This window comes from Drosophila subpulchrella, chromosome 2R, assembly GCF_014743375.2.
Source record: "Drosophila subpulchrella strain 33 F10 #4 breed RU33 chromosome 2R, RU_Dsub_v1.1 Primary Assembly, whole genome shotgun sequence".
NCBI lineage: Eukaryota > Metazoa > Arthropoda > Insecta > Diptera > Drosophilidae > Drosophila > Drosophila subpulchrella.
Window position 1 is genome coordinate 10,185,173 of NC_050611.1, and position 22,349 is coordinate 10,207,521.

The 22,349-nt window shown below is 41.3% G+C and overlaps 4 protein-coding genes across 11 annotated transcripts; 1 reads left to right on the forward strand and 3 right to left on the reverse strand.

Moving 5' to 3' along the window:
- Nucleotides 1-109: 109 nt before the first annotated feature.
- Nucleotides 110-9,103, reverse strand: LOC119550401 (ATP-dependent 6-phosphofructokinase). 7 transcript variants are annotated; one of them, XM_037859055.1, is made up of 13 exons: nt 9,045-9,103; nt 8,880-8,988; nt 8,764-8,828; nt 8,383-8,713; nt 7,054-7,155; nt 5,636-5,977; nt 5,424-5,578; nt 5,203-5,311; nt 3,299-3,487; nt 2,243-2,685; nt 1,345-2,187; nt 759-847; nt 110-341 (listed from the first exon to the last, which is right to left on the reverse strand). In XM_037859055.1, the coding sequence occupies exons 1-13, from the start codon at nt 9,086-9,088 to the stop codon at nt 313-315; spliced, it is 2,850 nt and encodes a 949-aa protein (XP_037714983.1). In that variant the 5' UTR covers nt 9,089-9,103; the 3' UTR covers nt 110-312. The 7 variants fall into 7 exon arrangements, with proteins under 7 accessions (XP_037714983.1, XP_037714982.1, XP_037714981.1 ...); XM_037859054.1 differs by lacking the exon at nt 5,203-5,311 and adding an exon at nt 4,119-4,227 and having other exon boundaries at nt 110-847; XM_037859053.1 differs by lacking the exon at nt 5,203-5,311 and adding an exon at nt 4,921-5,029 and having other exon boundaries at nt 110-847.
- Nucleotides 9,104-10,454: 1,351 nt separating this feature from the next.
- LOC119550405 (14-3-3 protein zeta) lies at nt 10,455-19,230 on the reverse strand. Of its 2 annotated transcripts, none has more exons than XM_037859063.1 (7): nt 19,113-19,230; nt 14,328-14,482; nt 13,872-13,985; nt 13,617-13,743; nt 12,860-12,983; nt 12,211-12,374; nt 10,455-11,483 (listed from the first exon to the last, which is right to left on the reverse strand). In XM_037859063.1, exons 2-7 carry the CDS (start codon nt 14,387-14,389, stop codon nt 11,328-11,330), a joined length of 747 nt encoding a protein of 248 aa, XP_037714991.1. In that variant the 5' UTR covers nt 14,390-14,482; nt 19,113-19,230; the 3' UTR covers nt 10,455-11,327. The 2 variants fall into 2 exon arrangements, with proteins under 2 accessions (XP_037714991.1, XP_037714990.1); XM_037859062.1 differs by lacking the exon at nt 12,211-12,374 and adding an exon at nt 12,575-12,738.
- A 14-nt stretch (nt 19,231-19,244) lies between these two features.
- Nucleotides 19,245-20,354, forward strand: LOC119550404 (mRNA turnover protein 4 homolog). Its single transcript, XM_037859061.1, has 3 exons — nt 19,245-19,404; nt 19,470-19,717; nt 19,780-20,354. The coding sequence occupies exons 1-3, from the start codon at nt 19,377-19,379 to the stop codon at nt 20,269-20,271; spliced, it is 768 nt and encodes a 255-aa protein (XP_037714989.1). The 5' UTR covers nt 19,245-19,376; the 3' UTR covers nt 20,272-20,354.
- LOC119550403 (transcription factor AP-1) lies at nt 20,286-21,909 on the reverse strand. The gene is given in 2 exon segments (XM_037859059.1): nt 20,286-21,610; nt 21,721-21,909. A coding segment is annotated over 1 exon segment (1,119 nt). The 5' UTR covers nt 21,600-21,610; nt 21,721-21,909; the 3' UTR covers nt 20,286-20,480.
- Between the last annotated feature and the right edge of the window lie 440 nt (nt 21,910-22,349).

Consider the following 22,349-nt stretch of genomic DNA (forward strand, 5'->3'; position numbering starts at 1 on the left):
TATAACCATTAAATTTAAAAATCCTAATATTAGGTCCATTTTGGCAAACCGAAAGTAAAACTGGAATACAGGTTTCACCGCCCGAAACTCATTAAAACACATATCTGGCTTAAAGTGTGCCTACAGGTCTTTGATTATGTATTTAGCACGTCGATACAAATAGATCTTTGCTTCGTTCGATAACAACACTCGAAAAACACTTTGCAGATAGAATTTGTTCCGTTGACTGGGTAATTTGTGTAAATACTTTAACATTTAACTTAGTTGGGCTGAAGAACCAACAATTTACGATAACATACGAAACGGGGTCCGCTAACAGGTCCGTATACTCTTCGGAACGGCTGCAATGTAGAATCAACTATTAACGTTATTCAGTATTCGAGACACAAGGGTTCAAGAATACACGATATGTGGGAAAATCATAAGAAAATCAACTGGCGGGCAATATAAATAAGTTATGTATTTGTGCGTATTGTATGCGTCTGTAGATATGATGAAATACTTTCGTATGTGCTGCTGTCATGGGCCTCTTCGTCAGATCGTAGTTAAAACCATAAGACGGATTGGATGCGGTGCCAAAACAACTGAAAAAGCGAACACAGAGACAGATTCGAGGGTGCGGATAGGAGAACATGGATGCTTCGATGCAGCGATGGAGGCGGTAAGCGGAAGTGGGGAATTAGAATCCGAATCCGAGTCCGAGTCCGCTTAGGCGACGGCGTCGGTGTCGCACTCCTCCTCGACGGTGATGTACATACCCTCCTCCTCGTAGGCGGAGTCGTGCTTGGCCAGGATCCGCAGCAGGGGACGCAGGCGCAGCCACCACTGCTTCTTGGGGATGCGTTGGCTGGAAGAAGGATTGGTAATCCCAATTAGTTTTAATATTTTTACAAAATGATACAATAATTATATATTATCTATTTTTGGGAAAAAAGAATATAGAATTTTTCATTTTGGAGTACTTTGGGGTACTATTGTACCAAGTTAATCTTAAAGTTCTGTTTTAAATTGTTCTGTTTAGATTTTAATGTTAAATCGTTCTTTCAAGCGGTAGATCTTTCACCAAAAAATGTACCCTCTTTATAAGAAGTATTATCTATCTTAATTATGAAAGAAAACCTGAGATATCCCATCTTGATACAAGACTTTTAAGAATTTTTTGTGTGATGCATGAAATTGGATTAGTTAAATCCTTCACCAAAAAATCTTCCCCCTTTATAAGAAGTATTATATAATCTTAATTATGCAAGAAAACCTGAGATATCTCTTCTTGTTGAAATACTATTATCAGATTTTGTTGTGTAATGGATGATAATACCCAATCCCAACACTAAAAATACTTACTCGAAGTTGGTTTCGGCAATGAGTTCGACCAAGGGCGAGAAGCGGTACTGCCGCGACACAATTCCCAGCAGGGTGGCGGTTTCCGGGGCCTTGCAGTTGACCACTCCGTTGGCGTCCACGTTCGCCTTGATCTGGGTGGCCAGCCAGTCGACGCACTTGGCGGCCATCTTGGTGCCCATGTTGCGGTCGAATGGGGTGGGGGAGCCGCCCTGCTGCATGTGGCCCAGGATGTTCATCCGGCAGGTGAAGAGGCCCTTGCCCTCCTCCGAGTACAGGCGGTAAATGAAGTCCGTGCTGTAGTTCTCGCTGGCCTTCTCGTTGCGCAGGATCAGACCGCGCGAGACGCCCTCGGCCATCTTGGAGGCCATGTGGTAGACATCCTGCTGCAGGTCCTTGATGGAGAACTTCTCTTCGTAGATGTAGGCGGCATCAGCACCGCCGGCCAGACCGGCCAAGGTGGCCAGGTAGCCACAGTAGCCACCCATCGTCTCGATGACGAACACTCGGCGCTTGGTGCCCTGAGCCGACTGACGGATACGGTCGCAGATCTCTGTGATCTCATTCAGACCAGTGTCGCAGCCCAGGGAGAACTCTGTGCCGGGCACATTGTTCGAGATCGTCGATGGGATAACCACGATCGGGATGCAGAACTGAGGGTAGTTGTCCCGCTGATCGGCAATCTGTCCGGCGGCATGGTAACTCTCAAAGCCACCGATGATCAGAAGACCCTGGATCTTGAACTCCTTCAAGCGAGCGGCAATCTCCTTGAACTTGCCCTCGGGCAGGGTGCGCTTGGTGCCCAAGTAGGCGCCACCCTGACCAACCCATCCCGAGACATCGGACCTGGAAGGGGTTTAAGCTAAAGTTTATTCTATAGGGAATCAGATCTTGAACTCACCAGCCCAGCTCGCGGACATTTCCGGCAATCAGACCCTCGACACCGTCGTTGATTCCGTAGACCACATCTCCACGGTAGATGGCGTTGCGCACGAAACTGCGCACCGCCGCGTTCATGCCACAGGCCGGAGCTCCAATATGCATCACAGCTAGGCGGTAGCCCTCGATACCCTTGCCCTCGGCATCGAAGTTCTCCTTGGGGGGCTTCAAGCGCGTCAACATCTTGTAGGTCTCCAGGTTCCGCTCGAAGGAGCGACCGCGCAGCTTGACGGCATCCGCCCAGCGCTTCTCCTTCATGGCCTTGGCCACCGCCTGGGTGCGCTCCACGCACTCCATCAGCGGCACGCGGACCGCCTGGTTGCCATCCAGGGAGATGACCACCGGCACCGACTCCTTGGTGGCCTCCATCAGGGCCAAGGTGGCCTCGGCACCCATGCGACAGGCCTGCAAGGGAAAGAAGCATATAATCGTTATAGTTTATAGTATCTCCAAAATAATAAATATTTCATAAAAGACCATCTAAGCCACACAGACTCAAAACGCAGCATTGTTTAATACCAAAATACCAGCTTAGGCGTTCAAAAGTATGCTACAAAAATGGAATTATCAAGTATAACAATGTTTTGTTTTGGTATAGTCATAAAAATCGCATCTTTCTGATAAATCTACTTTTAGTTTAAGGTTATTATTTCTCCAAAACGATAAGTGAATATCTTAACCTCACAGAATTTGAATGTCTGCATCGCTTAATACCAAAATGCCAGTTTATGCATTCAAAAGTATGCTACAAAAATGGAGTTATCAAGTATAACGATGTTTTGTTTGGTACAGTCATAAAATCGCATCTTTCTGATAAATCTACTTTTAGTTTAAGGTTATTATTTCTCCAAAATGATAAATTAATATCTAAGCCTCAGACTTCGAAACGCTGCATCGTTTACAATTATGTTGGTGTTAAAAAGTATGCAACAAAACAAAATACCAAGGATTGCGAAGCTTTGATTGGGAATAGTAATAAAAATCATATATTTTAGATAATCCTAAGGCAATTACTCACCAAAATACGATCGAAGGCGCTGGGGTTGCCACCGCGCTGCACGTGACCCAAAACCGTGATGCGGGCATCGTGCTTCAAGCGCTCATCGATCACCTTCTTCACATCCTCGGCAGTGATGGGATGACCCTCCCGATCCATGGCACCCTCGGCCACGATCACGATGTTCAGGCGCTGGCCAGCAGAACGCTCCTGTTAGGAAATCAGTAAAAATATATGTTATGATACACATAGAATATTCTGTTGTTGGATGAAACAATAACTACAACAGCACAAACAAGTTATGAAGAGGCTAGATGAATAGACATCATCTATACTACGATGTACGAATATTTTATGCAGGCTTTGCTTTTGATGTGTGATATGTATGTTTAACCAAGTGTGTATCAGCAAGCTTATGTACTTCAAACACATATTTTAAAAGTCAAATGAATAAAATGTTGAGAAAAATGGCGATGAATGATTTCATTCTTTCTAGTGGAAAAGGATTTTATTTGAAACATATAGCTACAATAAAAATCACACAAGTCGCAGTAAGTTGAGATATATAACATTTATGAAGAATTACAGATCGATTAAACGAGGATGAGCGTTAGTGGAGTTGGGAAAGTTAATACAGGAACTCAGTGACATCATGAGTACATAAAACAGAGACCCAAAGACCCAAACAAGTAAATCAAATAGCTGTTAAAGCCGTTTATTGCCATGGAAATTTCGGCACACCGAAAAGGCCAAAAACAAAGCAGTGAAAAATTTGAAAACTTGTAATTTAGACAAAGTATTAACGAGAAATTTTTTGGATAGCTAGGACTCTAGGCCTGACCTGCTGGAGCTTGGCACAGATCTCGTCCTGCCAATTGACGGACACCGGCTCCTCGGGAATGAACATAAAATCAGCCTCGGTGGCTATGGCAGTTGATATGGCTAAGTAACTAAAAAACAGAAGATTAAGTACAAAATAAAACATGTGTCACAAATGTGGGGAGGATCATTATTTACGGATTGGGACTGTCTGGGATAAACTTAAGATTAGTTACAATATGATTAGGATATGCTGGTACAGACAAAAACTGTGCGTAATACATTCCGTATCTTTGTTCGTATTTAGAGAAAAAATCGTGTGTGCAATAGGCAGAATATATAGTATAAAGCTTGTGTGTAGAATGTATCGCTGTAAATCAGTGTCTTCAAAAAAATAGTGTACTTAAGGTACCAGCGTACTACTTAGGCATTGAAATCTAAATTAAGCGACGACAACTGCACTGAAGTATAAAACTTTTTTGAAAAACAGGAATAATATCTGGACAACTACCTTTTAATAATATAATAGCAATATTCGTTCTTTAATTAGAGTTCGAAATATAATGTGGAATATTATATTTTAAAGATTTTAGGAACATTAAAAGAGAAGATCCAAATTTTTTAAAGATCATAATATAATATATGGACTTTTAAAATATTATTTTTTAACATCACGGAAATTTAAACGAACAGAATAGGCTTTTTCTCTTTTTTCTAAACTTTTATATATTCTTAATTTTTTTCAAGAGCTGTCGAGATTGTATTCCTGATACTATAGCGATTTTCTCAGTGCAGAAGAAATGGTTAATAGAGCTGCATCTTGCCTGGGCCAGCTGAGAGCAGAGCCTGTCTGGCCAATCGACCTTGGGCGGCATTTCGGGAATGAAAATGAAATCCGCCTCGCACGCCAGTCCGCCCACAAGAGCTAAATAGCTGCAAAAATACATTACAAGATATTAGTCAAAGGGGTGGGGGAAAGGGGGTTTCTTTTCTTGGGGTTGGATGGGGACACTAAGATCGATCGACGGGGTGTTTTTGCCATAAAAACAGAAATGGGCCAACGAATGAGCCGACGACACTCAACAGATTTCCGTTTTTGGTCTTGCCTGTTCCAACTTGAGGACAAGTCGATCGGGCCAATCTTGCGGTGGGGGAGACTCGGGCAGAAACACATAGTCTGCCTCGGAGATAATGCCGGCTACCACCGGCAGATAGCTAGAGATATTCGTGGCAGGATATTAGCTAAAATCCCAATTAATCACTGACACTTAGGCTAATGCAGGGGCAGCCCGAATTCGCTTTCAAAATTTTATAAGAATCAACTTACCCGCAATGACGACCCATGACCTCCATGATGAAGGTGCGCTGATGCGAGTAGGCGGTACTGGAAATGGCGTCGATGGCCTCGATGATGCGGTGCAGGGCCGTATCCGTGCCGATGGTCATGTCCGTGCCACAAAAATCGTTGTCGATGGAGCCGACCTGTAAATAAATACCTATAAGTATCTATATCCAAAAAACACCCCCTTTATAACATACCAATCCAACAATATGCAGCACATTGAACTTATCCTGCTGCTCGGTGGTAATGGTCTTGTTCTTCACCAGCTCATCCAGCAGGCTGGGCCACTCCTGACGGAACAGATTGGCACCGGTGAGGGAGCCATCGCCTCCAATGACCACCAGGTTGGTGATGCCCTTCTGGATAAGGTTGTTGGCAGCCTTCAAGCGACCTTGGCGCTCACGGAAGTCCTGGCAGCGGGCGGATCCAATAATGGTGCCACCACGATGGATGATGGAAGAGACCGAGGCCCAGTTGGCTTCCTGGATGCACTCGCCTCCATCAACCATTCCCTGGTAACCCTCGCGGATGAAGTAGACCTTGGCAGAGATTCGAAATTTTTATAAAAATTATGAAAACCAGAAGAGTTATCTTTATAGCGCATGACATCATTAGCACAATTTAACATGATGATTCAGCATACAATGTTAATGAAATTCCCAACAAAATAATTATGATTAATTTTCACATTGCTTAGATTATTATTTGTATAAGACTAAGGAAAAATCATTATTTAAGAACCCATAAAAGTTGACAAAATGACACTTTGTATGAAATGTGTCTTATACATAAAAATGTATTAAATAATTTTACTAAATTAAAACATTGCTAAGGAAAAGTTTAAATTGTATTCTTTTAAATAACCGTCAAGTTAATGGGAACAAAATTAATTCTTATAAAATGTGGTCTCTAAAAATCGAAATCTAAAGCTCCAAAGCAAAGTCTGAAAAATTAATATAAACAATAATGATGCCATGACACCTTTTGATTATTTCGATTAGATTAGTTAAACCGCTTAGGCGCCATTTAAATAGAAAAAGTACAAAGCATACTCATAACCTACATATTAAACTTTTGAATATAGGAAAGCTAGACAATTGCCTTTCGGCGCGTGTCATTAATTTCACTTTTTTTGACCCCCAATAAATTGAATTTGAATTAATAGATTTTAATCAATTTAAATTGGGCACCAATTGACAAATTATTTGCCTATTTTAGAGGGCAAAAAAAGTGCTTAACAGCCTGAATTTCCCTATAACATGTAAGAACTCATTTGAAAAGGAAAATAAACCGAAACGAAACCAAGAGCGACAACAAAAAACGAAACAAATTAGCCGAATTAAATCGCATGTGAAAGTACCGAAAATAAACCCAATGTCAATGTGCATATACACATATATTCTTGAATTTCTTTTCGCACCGATTAGAGATTATCTAACTGGCTTAACAGACCGATTGCCTATGTGGTTCAATGGCAGCTGATAAGCAAATTACCAGGTGTTTTACGTAAAGTTCTGGAGTTCACATGGGGTTGGTGGCGGGTTCTTTGGGGTTTGGGTACACGCTACACGATGCTGCGGGGGCGGAAAGTACTTGACAGAGGTCACCAACTCACCTTGCAGCCCAAGTAGATGGCCATTCGCACGCAGGCTCGCACGGCGGCATTCATGCCCTGGGAATCCCCGCCGCTGGTGAAGACCGCCAATCCTTTGTCCTTCTGCGAGCCGCGGGCCAGGAATCGTTGATTAATCTCGGAATTCATGTTTTCTTTTAACTATATCTGTATCTCGGATATTAAGGGATATCTCACAAAGCACCACACACACTAGGAACAACCAACTGTTATGCACTATGGGTTCGGGAAGGTATGGTTCCCTATTGACCACTTATCAGTATTTCTTTTTAAAATATTTTAACCACGCAGCTGGAGAGCTGGCCTATATCCAAATGGGCTATAAATACTACTACTGCTCCTTTCCGTGGCTTTTCAGTTACTAGCGATATATATTCGGAGGCGGTATTCACAAGTTTCGCTTTTGCTTTTGACGTTTCAAGGTGACCTTCAGGCCAGACGCATACACAACACACACGCACACAGTCACGGGCTTTCCGTGAGTGCGTACTGATGCAATGCAAACTTTGGATGGTTAAAATCCCCTATTTGCTAACCGCAATACGATTTTATCCACTTTTTTTGGTTTAAGATTGAAAATTAGCGGATTCTATCTGTTATGAACGGACTTTTCGCGAGTAGCAACGAGCGGAAAATAGCGTTTAAGCAATTTGTTTACGTTCAGCCCACAGTCGGTCAGCTGTTGATCAGCTGTTAGTCACTGGGCGAGTAAAAGCTTTCGCGAGCTTTCACCGCTGGGAATGGGGGAAATTTTGGAGCTGTTTTCATCGGTGGGTTGGGTGTGCGATGAGGGATATCGATATGGGAGATCTTTGAATTCTAACGGATTTTTGTGGGCTTGAAAGGATTTTTCAAAATATTTAAATAATACATATTGGGTATAATGGTATATTACACGAAATGTCTTTGTAGCTATCTTATAAATCTTTAATTTTTTTTTAAGATAAATAAAATGGATATTAGATCTAAAAAATATATGATTTATGATCGGAGCACTTTAAATTTTAACTGATTTGTTGGGGCTTATCTAAATATTAAAATGCTACTAATTAGGTCTTTAATATATGTATACGTCAAAGAATCTATACATTAAGCTATTATTTTACACAAAATGTCTTTATAAGCTATATTTAATCTTGTTTTGGAGATAAATTAAATAAAATCATAAAACATTTAATTACCTCTTTTTAGATCCTAAAAATATATGTCGCAAAATCTATACTTTAAGATGTTATAATATACGAAAATTCTTTAAAACTGTAGATACCTTTTATCTTCTCTGTGTCAAATAAAAAAAATAGAAGAACTCACATAAGGCTTAATAGGATGTGCACAATCGAGAACATCTTGATATGTTTTCAAACTCTTTCGGAGCTCATCAAGGTTTTTCCTACATTTCTTTTTGGGATCATCCTTCTCTTTCTTTCTAGCAATTTTTTCAGAGAAGTTTTTGGCATTAAGAAATCCACTGTGCAAATTTGTAATAACTGGTATGTGTCGCCCACATGGTTTTGGAAATCTATATTCTTGGTTATTCTCTTTAGCAGGGCCATCGTCCTTTTGATCACCGGAATCACTGTATGACTTTATAAAAAGAAGCTTAACATTTTTTTTGTTCTTTAAGAAAACAACTTCTTTATGGCTGTAAAAGAATAGAGTTTAAGTGTTTCTAAAAATGAAGAAATTACATACGGCTCAGAAAATAGATCGCCCGAACGACTTTGTGTACAACGGTGATCGGTCCTTGGAATGGTCAACTAATGGACGAGAAATCCTTAAAAATCAATCGATTATCCTTGATTTTTTACCTTTTGTCTGATTAGACGGTTTTTGGTGGTGCTCCGTGGAAAAAGAGTTATAGGTTGTGGCCCATGAAAAATACGCCCTTTTGGTATTGTCCCATTAATTTCCAAACAACTTGAAAAACAAGAAACTTGTATATCAGGATATCTTGTTTCAAAGCTGCCACTTACAATGATTTTAATTTAGTTAATACTCGAAATTTAATTGAATGCATGCCAAATTAAATTTTGCTCCTAAATTTTTAACATTTTTATAAGCTTAGCAATTTTTTCTATATATCTTTGGCCTTTTTTTATAATTTTTGACATTTCCCATAAGGGAACTGTGATTCAAAAGTAAACTCCAATAAAAATCGATCTGTTGGTTTTTTTTGTATTATTTATTTAATTTTTTGGTTTTTTTGTTGGTAATTAAGAAACTGTAATTTCAATAAACTTAAATATTCCACTCATACATCAATCTTTGCCTCTGTTATATGCATACAATTTACGCCTACACCCGGTATTTTTTTTTCATCTGCTTGTTAATTTCTCTGTTTCATGAATGTATTGCAGTTTCACAATATTATTATTTTATATGTTCTGGGATTCGACTTATTAGCGTTGCGGCAAAAGTGTTTCATTTATTTAAATATATATTTTTTTTGGTTGTTTTTTATTTATATTCCTCACATTCATAATATAGCGATAAATTCAATTGCGAAAATATACATTTACTTGTATCATACATACATATGTTCTGTATGTTACCGTTTTGTTGGACAATAATATATTTTCTTTCAATACACATGCAAAGTTTTCTTGTATTTAAATGAAAAATTTGAATAGTTTTAGTTCACAATATTTATGTATTTTGATTCGATCTTCATGTAATATTTTTTTGTTTTGTTAATATATCCATTGCTGATTCGCAGGCTGCAATTGTCATATATATTGAAGAAGTCGAAAACACTTTCGAACGATAAAATGAATCGTTGAGAAACAAACGCCAGATTTTAGGAACAATTGATGGCTGTTTCTTAGTTGGGGGAAACGTTTCTCTGGGCCTACACACTTCGAATAGTTGCGCCCAACCAACGAAATTAATTGGAAGATTGTGCAGACACATTGCGCACAATAAAACTCGTGCTTTCGCCATGTTGCACATAAAATAATAAACATGACTTGACTTCCGCTACCGGTTAATTAGACTTCCATTTCGATTTGGAATAATTCATTTGACAGACAGCTGGTTATATGTATGTATTATATGAGTTATGCTTTTCACAATTGTTTATACCAAGAAAAAACAACAAAGAAATTGCAATTGTAGATTTAACCCTTTTGTTTTATGTAAGACATGTATAAAAAATAGCAATGAACAATTATATATTTTTTCTGTACTTTTCCGTTCTCTCCACGTTCCTTTAACAGATATGGTTCCTGATTCATGGGATTTGAACCGATTTCCGCACATGCATTATAAATGCAGCCCTGTCTGTGTGTGTCTGTGTTTGCTTCTGTTTCTGTGTGTGTGGGGGGAGGTTGAAAAACGAAAATCAAATCAATTTCGAATTGAAATAAAACATAAAACGGGGAAACTAGGTTTTTTTTGGTTTTATTTGTTTAGAAAAAGAATTACAAATAATACATAAGTTTTTGTTTTTATTTTTGTTTTTCTCATTTGGTTCGCTTGGTTGCTGTTGCTCTTGCTGTTGTTGCTGTATCTTTTGCATTTGTTTCTGGTTGCCATACGAAAATTAAATAATCAATTTAGACTCTTGCAAAAAACATGTATAATAACCGATTATCTCATTTCATTTCTTGTGTATACAGTTAGGAATATTATTTATTTCTTTGTTTTGTAAGGAGGAAATCCACACGAGGCATCGCCAGGGCGAACAAATTCGGAGCATCCAGAGTTTGGTCGTTTCGATTTTGGGGGGGGGGGGGGAGAAAAACACTCGATTGCGAAATATCTTCTACATTAATTTGATTCAAAAACCGGAAATATCCATCCAAACTCCGAAATACTCCGCATTCACTTGGCCCGCACAGCGATGCTGTATTTTTCTGTATTTCTTAAGCAGTTGCAGTGGCTACATTTGAGTCAGATCGACCGGCATCTCCTCCCATACATTTTGACTATATGTATAAAGGGGGGCCACGAACTACCCGTGAAAATCGGGCGAAACAGCCTCAAATGCCGGCCCATCGGCCCCAAATGAACTGTGAAGCATCCTGCCCTCAATTCGTATGTAAATGTCTCAAATGTTCGCGCTTTCTGCCTTCTGCCTGCCTGCCTGCTGCTCTCTCTCGCCTGGATTATCGTTTCATTTCAAATTGTTTTGCTTTGCTGGTTTTGTTTGCGTTTTTATAATATTTGTTTCTCTTTGTTGTTTCTGGTTTTTGTTTGTTTGTATTACTGAATAATATTTGCATAGTCAAAAAGGAAACATTTGCTTAGTTGTTTGGTTAGTTGTCGCCGCCCTCCTGAGGCTCATCGCCGTCGCCTTGGGTGTCGGACGTCCAGAGGGTCAGGTTGTCCCTCAACAGCTGCATGATGAGTGTCGAGTCCTTGTAGGAGTCCTCGTTGAGTGTGTCCAGCTCGGCTATCGCATCATCGAACGCCTGCATAGGTTGCCAATTAAAAAGGGATTTGTATTAGTGCTTATTCTCAAAGGCTTCGTGTCAAAGGAAATGTTTGGCAAGGCGAATGCAAGTTGGTAGAACAAAAGCATTTTCAAAGTGGCGTTAGGTTCATCATACATTCATAATTGGCTTCACTAAAACAACTTCATCGAACTAAACTTGAAAGCAGAGTGTGTAAATCAAAATAAAAGTAACAAAAGTGTATGTTTTTTGACCTTAACGAAATAAAAAACGAAAAGTGTTCACCAGCAAAGGCCGCATAAAATATTTCACAGGCAAAGTTTTTGGCATTTCTCATGCAGTTCGGGGGAAAAGTGGGAGCATACATGGCGTTTCAGAAAGTTTGGAATTTCAGTAGAGTACAAAAAGTATGTCTGCTAAAAAAAATAGTTGCTAAAGTTAGTTTTCAACATGTTACAGAAGTGGAAAAGTTGGAAGTTTAAACAGTCCAAAAGTTTAACATTTTAATAGTCATTAATTAGGGAAATGTGATAGCGTTTGTCTTAAAATTCTGTCTTTTTTCTAACTCTTGAAACGCCCTGGTGTTAGACTTGGTTAAAGCTCATTTAGTTCATTAGTCGCTGGATTTCTTACTCGGTTTAGTCACAGAACAACACAATAATTTGTATCTTTTCATCGGATGATTAGTATTCGTAAGCGAGTTATTGGGTATACACAGAAGAGACTTGTATAAGTTGAACTGAACCTGTTTAGCTAAGTGACAAGCCCTCGCTGGTGAATTGATAATTTCGTAATAGAAGACGGAAAAGTTGAGTGCAAGACCTAATCTGATTGGATGTGTGGGCTGCATTTTGGTTTTTGCAATATCGAACGCCTCCTGATAGGCTTTTTTCGAGTCCTCAACGACGGCTTAACGATTTACACACGATTCAGTTATGTAAAAAAGTAAGAAACAAATACCAAAATGTTAGGAAAACCATTTGTAAAAAAAGGGAAACGTAAAAGTTCTTAAATATCGATGGAGAGTGATTAGATTTTTGTGTGCCTTTTGCTCGCTTGCCATACATTTCGATTTGACGAGCCAAGTCCTCAGAGTATGTGCTATTAACCTGTTTAGCCAATTGGCAAGCTTTGTCTGGCGAGTTCAAAATCTCATAGTAGAAGACTGAGAAGTTAAGGGCCAGACCCAAACGGATGGGATGTGTTGGCTGCATTTTACCCTTGCTAATGTCAAATGCATCCTGGTAAGCGGTTTGCGAGTCATCGACAACGGCTGTGTTTGCAAGAATATTTGTTTGTTTGGTTTATAAAAGAGTTTGTTATATCGTATAATTTGGGGTGTATCATTGGGATTTGGGTGTTTGTGATTGGGTGCTCCTCTCCAAGATACTTACTGTTGCGTGCGTCTCCTGTGGCAACCTCGGCTAAATACCTGTAATAATCACCCTTCATCTTCAGGTAGAACACCTTGCTCTCGGGATTGCTGGCTTTTGGAATAAGGTATTTGTCCAGAAGTCCCTGCAAGTGAAAGAGAACAAGCATTTCAATTAAATTCCAATCAATTACGCGCCTCGACCGCTACAATTAATCAAATAAGCCCAGTGGCTTATATGGTAAACTGGCTGTTCCGGCTCATTTTCCATTTAAAAATCCATCAAGCACGCGTTGAGTTTAATCCAATATAAAAGCCCCAATCAAAGGAAATCGAATGGTTGGGGAGAAACCCCAAGTTCAACCCTGGCCGTGGTCTATTTTCTGATCCGTGTATGGCAATATAAATTCCATATACACACAAGCCAAACCTTTGTGTGTGGGGAAAATGTGTGGAAAATGTTCATTTTATAAATAGATTTATTGATTGTAACAAATTTTATATTTCACTAGAGCAAGGAAGAAGAGCAGAGAACAGGGCCCACCCTCTGGAAAAGACGCCCGACCGACCGACAGCTAAGCTTGCCAAGGGCGGGGGTCTTTATATACATATACATAATATATATATTTAGGAGGCTGACAGGTTTGCCAGCTCCATCACCGCAAATTGAGATGAACACCCAAGTGAGTTGTGGGTATAAAAAATAATTAGATGGACCAATTACAACCCCATAAATCCGTCAGAAAGAGACTTGCGCAGAATTGTGGACCATCACTTACCAAAACTTCGTAGCAGATTTCCCTCAGCTCCTTCTCCACACGCTCTCTGTACTCACGGGCGAGCTGCTGTTTTCTAGCGGATGCCTCGGTTTTCTGCTCGATGGAGGAGATGACACGCCACGATGACCTGGTTTGGGCATGTTAAACACACACCCGGAGATGGGGGCAGGGGGAGAAGAAAAACATACAGTTTAGCAGGTTAACTCCAATCTACGGCGCGACATCAATCAAGCGGTGATTGATTGATCGACTCACCTGCGGGCACCGACCACATTTTTGTAGGCAACGGAGAGCAGATTTCTTTCCTCATTTGAGAGCTCAACGCCAGTCTCTGTGACGGATTTCATGGCCTGGGCCATGTCATCGTAGCTGTAAAAAGAACACTCAATTAGTAATTAAAAATACATTTAATCTGGCATAGCACAGAAATAGCTTTTCATAAACAAGGCCGTAGAACTTCAGTCTTACTACGAAGTGTTTAAGGAGCTATAAAACAATTATGATATCACGACGTGATATTCGAACAAATTTACAATTGAAAACTCTGTGATATTGCAACAAATATTGTTCTGTCTAAAATATATATTGCTTATTTACTTCAGAACATAAAAACTCTTCATTTTAATTAATTTAAACTATTAAGCAGGCTACTAAAATAATTTAGCAATTCTGCGACATGTTAAGATCATATTTAGAGTACTCCAAACTTACCGTTCTGATTGCTCGGCCAGTTTAGCCTTCTGGACCAGCTCTTCCTTATCGACTGTCGACATTTTGTTTGATTTTTTTTATCGGTTACTTCACAAAACTAATAAAATACGCCACACAGTTCGATATGCCGCTCAAAAGTTGCTAACGATGGCTTTCTGCAATAAATAAAATCGTAAACAAGAGTATTAGTAGTGGGTTACTTTTTAGTGGAGGAGAAATGTAGGTGAGGCCACCTTTAAGCGTTATCTCGGCCAACGGCTCTTGGCAGTTGGCCTTTTACAAAAACACCTGACTGACTAACAGACTTCTGTTGCGGACTACCTGGCTGTTATTTAGCTTGAATTCCACAGGCAGCAGTAGTTACACAACACTGCGAATTTTTTATTGGTCAATAATTTCTGTAAAGTGAGGTACCCATTTAAGGGGTATATTGGGACTATATGAACCTTATAAAAAATGTATATTTTTAAATGCTTTTGTGAAATCCTATTCTATTCTATATTAAAATAGCAATATTTTATAATAAAATCATATATCATGAATACTATAATACAATCAATTCATAAATACTTAGTAGTATGCCGTGTTCAAAGAACTGGATCGTTATTCTTTATACTTGTTAAATCGAATTAAGGGAATTTGTATTGGTAATAGTTATTACTTATGGGTATGCAATTATTCCGATATACCCCAAATGCACTTGCACCAAGTATTCCAGGGTATATCGTACGAATTTAGTTTGTTGTCATGCTTCCGCTTGACGAAAGTGTTGAATTTAAAGCTGCGATGACTCATGGACTCGCAGCAGGTCTTTATTGACTAATCGCTGACGGAATGGCTAATATAAAAAGGAAAAAGCCAGCACAACTGGGGACATGGCCGCACGTGTGACAACTGTGCGCAACTATTTAGAGCCCAGTTTATGGGTTATGGAAGGCCGAAGGTGGAGAGATAGAGATATAGAGAGTATCTGGCAGATAGATGTGAAAAAACACAAGTTCGACAACAGCGATAAAAATAAACCATGAATAAAAAAAAGAGAGAGGGAGAAATGGAGCAAAAGTCGGCTCGCCTTAATGCGTTTTCATATATTTTTGTGTGTGTGCCAAAGATAGATATTTATGTACGTGCATAAAGACTGTCTGTTTGTATTCCCCGCACAGTGACGCACTCAATTAGTTGCCCACTCAGTGAACTTCTATCGATTAGACGTGTTGTAATTATTAGAACACAAAAGACGAAAAGAATAAAACTGAGAAATATGCAACAGTCATTAATCCACTCGCACGTAATCCAATTAGAAATTTTGCGATAGGATCTAAACAAACTTTCAACGTAGGATCAATTTCCGGCTTGGGCTTTTCTTTTTTTTTTTATAGGGACGTGAGGGAAAGAAAATCGATTAATTTCCGCCCAAACGGGAGAAAGCTTGGAAGCCAGCAGTCATCCCAAAGAGGGGTGAAAATCGGTGTGTGGAAATGCACATGGGCGTTGCTGGTATTTTTAGACAACTTGCGCTCTGGACAAAAAACATTTTGTTTGCCCGCCCCGGCGGAAACCTCGAAAACCAGGCAAAAGAATGCCAGCTAATGCAGCCAGCCGATGATTGAAATGGAAAAATCTCGGCACCTAGGCGTCATAGAAGCACCACCACCGACCATTCCGCAAATACACCATTCAATTGGATTTACAGGCCAGCTTGGCTAACGGCGACCACAACATGTGGCCAATAAAAAGATCCAAGAGATAGAGATCGAAATATAAAGAAAAAAATAAGTTTGAAATAAATAAACAAACATCTAATAATTAAAAGTGTGTTAAAAGATACTGAAGTTGAAACCTGTTAAAACTTGTAGATACTTTACTTAAATAGTGAATGCTGCGCAGTTACATAGAAATCATCTGATAGATGTTTTCAACATATGAAAGGCAAATTGTGTTTGTTTTGCGATCGACCTCCAAATTGAAAAAGCATTGACCCTTTGTCAAAACAATAGGCGGCGTGGGGCGTGGCAAGGGGAGGGGAGAGGAGGGTAAAGGGTGGGTGCGGTCTGCCAACGCGTTTTTAGGTCAATTGACATGTTTCGCTGGCTGTTCGGCAAATGCCAAAACATTAAGCCAGGCGTAACGTAAATTAACGTAACACTCCCCTAAATGGGCACAAATATGTTTGTAGTTTTCAGCGGCTAAATCAAAAAGGCCAGTGAAAAAAAAAACTTGTTTCAACCACGCATATTGCTCATCTGCTTGAATGAATAAATTGGTAAACAGGGGGGAAATTTACAGGTGGGAGGAGGTGATTTTGGTGTTATTTAGATACACCCTTTCAAAGGGTAAAATCCATATGGTTAGGCCAATTCCGGGGCTAGAGAACTTTGCAAAATCCATGTCGGTACTTTTGGATACTTTAAACTTTATCTGCGCCGGCCGACACAGCATGCGCAGTAGCTTAAGAACCCCCAGAAATCCTCTCCCCTGAGATGTAGAAATTCCTCTACACTGTAGATACCGCTATACGAATACGAGTACGGCTCTACATGGGGCGAAAAAGTTACTAACTTTTCTGGGGGCTGTGTGCGTGCCTTTCGCTGCGTTTGTGTGTGTGTGTTGGTGCGTTCTGGGTGGTGGTGGTGGTGTGGTGGGGATTGGGTTTGCTGAGATGGTGTTGGTGGGGCCGCCAATCGTGTTTCCAAGTGCGGCGCTACAGAATTATAAAAATAATCGGGAGAAAGGGGGTGTGGGGGTTGGGCGAAGAGAGAGAAAGAGAGAGAGCGGGGAGCCGAAAAGAGAACAGAGAACACCGCAGAGAGAGCGGCCAAAATGTATCTACCACAGGCGGCCGCCAAGTGTGTTGAGTTTGGCCAGCAAACCCACCTAACCGCGTGTCCCCATCCAAGTTGAGATATATATATATATCTATCTTTCTTGCCGTACTGTGTGTACATATAGCTGACTATATATGCGTATATATAGAAGTCGGCTATGTCCGCCGCCTACAACTTAACCGATGAACCGCTGATGATGATGATGATGAGAAATACGAAGCTACAAGCGAATCTCACCGCATCACATACATGCACCAATACTCGGGCAATTCGGGAATGTTCTTTTCTTTCTTTTTTTCTTTTTGCACAAATTCACACTTTTTACTTTTTGCGTAGAATTTTTTTTTTCTTTTTTCAACTTTGGATCGATGCCTGATGGAGGTAATTCGATTTGCCTGCGGGCCGAAGTATAGATGCATGTAAGTGATTACTCATGGGCGGTTTTACACGTGTGTTTCTCCTTTGGATATTTTAGCAATTTTTTCCGTTTTATAATTCCAATCCGCACACTGGCAGGCGCACACACATAGATACAAGGCACTCTGGGCCAGCAAAAATGTTACTTACATTCTCGATTAACTGAAACTGAAACGGCAAACGACAACGAACAACCAACGAACGAATGAGAATGACGGACGGCAAAGGTTGCACACATTCGGCGCGCCGCTGTATCTGTGTTTCGCCTCTCTCTCTTTTGCTCTCTGCCCACACTCACACAGCGGCACATGCGCCGCCAAAGAGAGGGAGCGAGCTTCAGGGTTGCCAACCTGCCCGCGGAAGTAATGTTGCCAGGTGTGCAGGTGATACTTAGAAAACCAAACTTTGAGATACAATTTTTATATATACTAATTAACAGCCTTCTACGAACTTGTAGATAAAAAGCTTGCTCACAAAAATGAGCCAGCTTTTATTATCAAGTCTGCGTAGCTATCAGCTCTTGAAGCAATAGTTTAGAGTTCGTTTCCAACCTGTTGAAACTTTCGTGCGCTTATCTCGCTGCCAGATTACGCTTTTATCTTGACTTTATGGCCTCCGCAAGGAGGAAACTAATCGCGAGATGTATGCCACTGATAAGGGGGTGCGGTAAATTGCCTTAATTCTAATTTGGATTTCATTGAATTCGTGCACTCACACATGGAAACGCGATATCAGCGACACTTATGCTTTTTACGAGTCGTGAGCAAGGGCCGTCAATTATGGGCGTGAAGTTAAGATGGGTATTTCGAACTTAAGTTCTAGGTGGACCTGAAGAAATTGTTAGTTTTTTTATACTTGTAAAATTAGCAATACTAAGACTTTAATTTTTACTTAAGTCAGGAGTAGAATTTAAGAAATTTTGATTATTAGACAGCATTTTCTTAACGTTAAAACTAAAGATGGGAGAACTTTAAAGGAGTTTTTATAAGTTCTAGAAACTGCCATAAATTTATAACAATGCCATTACTAAGCCAAAATATCTTATAGACATAAAAATATTTTCACATAAATAAATATTTTTTGTGATTCCCCAACTCGTGGCTGACGCGACACAAACTTCGCTCACGCGCCCATCTCTACTTTTTACTACAGCTCACAAAGAACAAGACGGAGAAAATTACGTCATCGGCGTCCTATTTGCTTGCGGTAATGAAAAACTGCTACGTCCATTTCCACTCGTAATGGGATTTTCGCAATGCGAATACATCACGCAACGCAATATTGAAGGCCCCGCGGGCAGCTGGCATCCAATTAGGAGGCCATCGAATCGATAAAGTGCGTGGGCGGCGCAGTTATTCGGGGAAAATTTCTATCCGCCGACAATATGGCGGTCGCAAGCCGACACACGACGCACTAGCTGAATTTACTCACTGCGCCGAGGTTTTCAAGCGTTTTTCGACTATCTGCGTGTTCCCTGGGCTCACAGCACTCCAAGTTTAACTTAGTTTTTAACGAGCAATCACTTATTAATTAGTTAATTCACCTCTTACGGCTCGGACCTGAAGGTTCTTCTTCTTCTTCTTAACGCGCAGCTGTGTTGGAAAACGTCGAAACTGGGAGTAGGGATGGGCTTGCCGGAATTTTCCAACCCAACCCGCGCGGTTCGGAATTCCGATACACAAGACCACTATCGATAGTTGATAGCACACACTTCTACCATCTCCAGCAAGCCGCACGTGTTTACGTTGTGTGGGAATTATTTCTTGGTTTTAGCTACGAAAAAGTTTGATTTTTAACACAAACAGACATGCCGCGCTCCAAACGTGATAAGAAAGGTGAGAGTTTGGATATTCAGGTGTAAGATTTTCAAATCTAATGAGTGGTATCTTCTTTTCCCTAGTTTCCCTGACCAAAACCGACCGCAAGGGTCTGGCTTGGAAACAGCGAATTGTGGACGACATTCGCTTTTGTGTGGGCAAATACCCCAATATATTCGTTTTCCAAGTGCAGAATATGAGGAATAGCTTGCTCAAGGATCTGCGACAGGAGTGGAAAAAGAATTCACGCTTTATCTTCGGCAAGAACCGCGTGATGCAGATTGGCTTGGGTCGCACCAAAAGCGAGGAAGTGGAGTCGGATTTGCACAAGGTAATAGCTTGTTAATATATATAAAAATCATATCTGATTTTAATTATATTTATCTGAACTAGCTCTCCAAGCGTTTGACCGGCCAGGTGGGTCTGCTCTTCACGGACAAATCCAAGCAGGAAGTGCTCGATTGGGCCGAAAACTACTGGGCCGTGGAGTATGCCCGCAGTGGCTTTGTGGCCACGGATACGGTCACCCTGCCAGCTGGTCCCCTGGAGGACTTTGCCCACTCCATGGAGCCGCATCTGCGATCACTGGGCCTGCCCACCAAGCTGGAGAAGGGTATTGTAACGCTGTACAGCGACTACACGGTCTGCGAGGAGGGCAAAGTACTGACGCCCGAACAGGCGAGAATCCTCAAGCTGGTGGGCAAACCCATGGCCAAATTCCGCCTGACCATGAAGTGCTCGTGGACCAAAAGCGATGGCTTCCAGCTGCACGTCGAAGATGATGTGAACGATGAGGAGCAGGCAGATAGCGCCATGGAGGAAGAGGCAGAGGCTATGGATGACAAGGAAGACGACGACGACGATGAGGAGGAGGATGATGAATAAATTAGTTTTAGGCGTAGAATTAATTTTTTTATGTATATATCAAGTACAGAAAATATATATACGTAGATTTTTAAAGTACTTTACATATTATCTTACGTTCAACACAGATAATACTTGATTAATGGTAGCTTATTCCTAATAACTAAGTAAACAAAACACTTAAGAAGCATTTCAGATATTGCAGCTAAGACCAAGAAAGGCACCAAACTTCAGGTTGCATCGTCCGATAGGATGTAGAGCACCAAAGGCCGTTCGTTTTCGCTATCCTCCTCCAGAAGATCGCTGTTGCTGAGGGAGATGTCCTGAGAGGCAGCGGACTCCAGCTCCAAGGCATTCGTAGTGGCACTTAGGAAGAGCTCCAGAGGCATGGGCTGCTCGGAAACCTCTTGATTCGATGGGGCTTTGGTCTCCAGTGCCACGTGCTCCTGATCATCCTCCTCCTCCCCGGCGGACAACTCCAAATGTTATTGATCCGTCGAGTTGGGCGGCACTGTGCAACCGGCGGCAATGTGATCCATCACCTGCTGCTTCAGCTGTGCCACATGGTCCTTGAGGTTCTTTACAATGCTACCCAGATCGACGTTTTCGCCCTTGAGGATCTTCACTCGGTCCTCCAGCTTAGAGATGCGCTCCAGCTTGCGCTTGCGACACTTAGAGGCGGCCACACGGTTGCGCTGCCTCTTGCGCTCCAGCTTGATCTTCTCCTGCGTCTCCATGTCGATGGGACTGACGGTGGGCGAACCGGCTGGGTTAATGGGTTCGTCCTTGATCACCGAGAAGCCCTCGGAGAGGTTGGCATAGGTGAAGGTCCCACCGCTGATGCCATTGTTCACAGCCGTCATGGCTGTCGCAGTTGTTGTGGTATTTGGCGTGGGGTTGACGACCGGAAAAGCCTGCGAGTTGGTGTGCAGATTCTGCAGGGCCTCCTCGAAACCCTTGCCGAAGGCCTCCTGCTCCACGGTGACGGGACCTGCCTTGGTGGGGAACACCTTGCCCGGTTGCGGGGTCTGGATGAGATTGTTGGAGAGCAGAATCTTCTCCAGATCGGGTGTGTTCAGGGTTTTGGCCTGCAGATCGGGTGAGTTGATGACGAGCGGTGTGAAAATGCGCTTGTTCTTGGCACCCTTGCCATTCAGGTCCAGGGAACCCGGTCGCTTGTTGGGATTGGGGGTGGATGAGCTGAGGTTGGGCGTCTGGAAGTCCAACGACATGGGGGCACCTTCTTCTCCGACGGGCTCTGTTTTCGGTACGATCTGCACGGCGGTTGCTCCGGCACTGCCTGCGTTCGAGTTACTTAAATTTGCAGCTGCGGAAACGGGGGTTTTCATCTTTGCCTGCCCTGCAATGCGGTGACGTCAAGCGGATTCGTATTAAAACAGAAAAAACAAATTTGATAAAAACTCGTTTCGCGATGAGTCATGCGAATAACTCGCTCTTCTTCTTACTCACCAGAGGGTGGGAACTTTTGAGGTCGCGAAATGTGATAAGAATAATCTGTGTTTGCTCGCCTTTGTTTAAACACTTTTTAATCACCAGTTTTAGCTCACTGGTTTTTTTGGTTGCTTAATTGCGTTTAATTTATTTATAAAAATATTTATTACGCGCAAAGTTTTTGTTTTCAGAGTGGTTGTTAGATAGAGATGGGCAAAATTTGCATACTATTGATATATCGATGGCGGAACATTGATATTTATATATCGATATTGGAGTGTGCATTCGCTAACTGTGTTGATGGGCAGCATTGATTCGTGCACTTTAAAGCCCAGCGGAGACTCAAACCATATTGGGCGCACTACCATTCAAATTCAAATTTTTACCGCCAATTAAATGAAACAACAAATTTTTAAGATTTTGAATATCTTTAATTAAATGTTATGAAAGGTGAGTACAAATAAAGTTTCCACTAGTCCTTCATAGCTTTCTTCACTTTTTCCGGATGCTTTGCAGTAAAAGAAGAGGCAATTTTAGTCCAGGGCGACGGTAAATAGGAGAGGAAATGCGTTTTAGAGTTGGAATGTTATAATATTTCCTCTCAACAGGCACCACAAGCCGCTCAAAAGGATCCATTATGTGGGAAG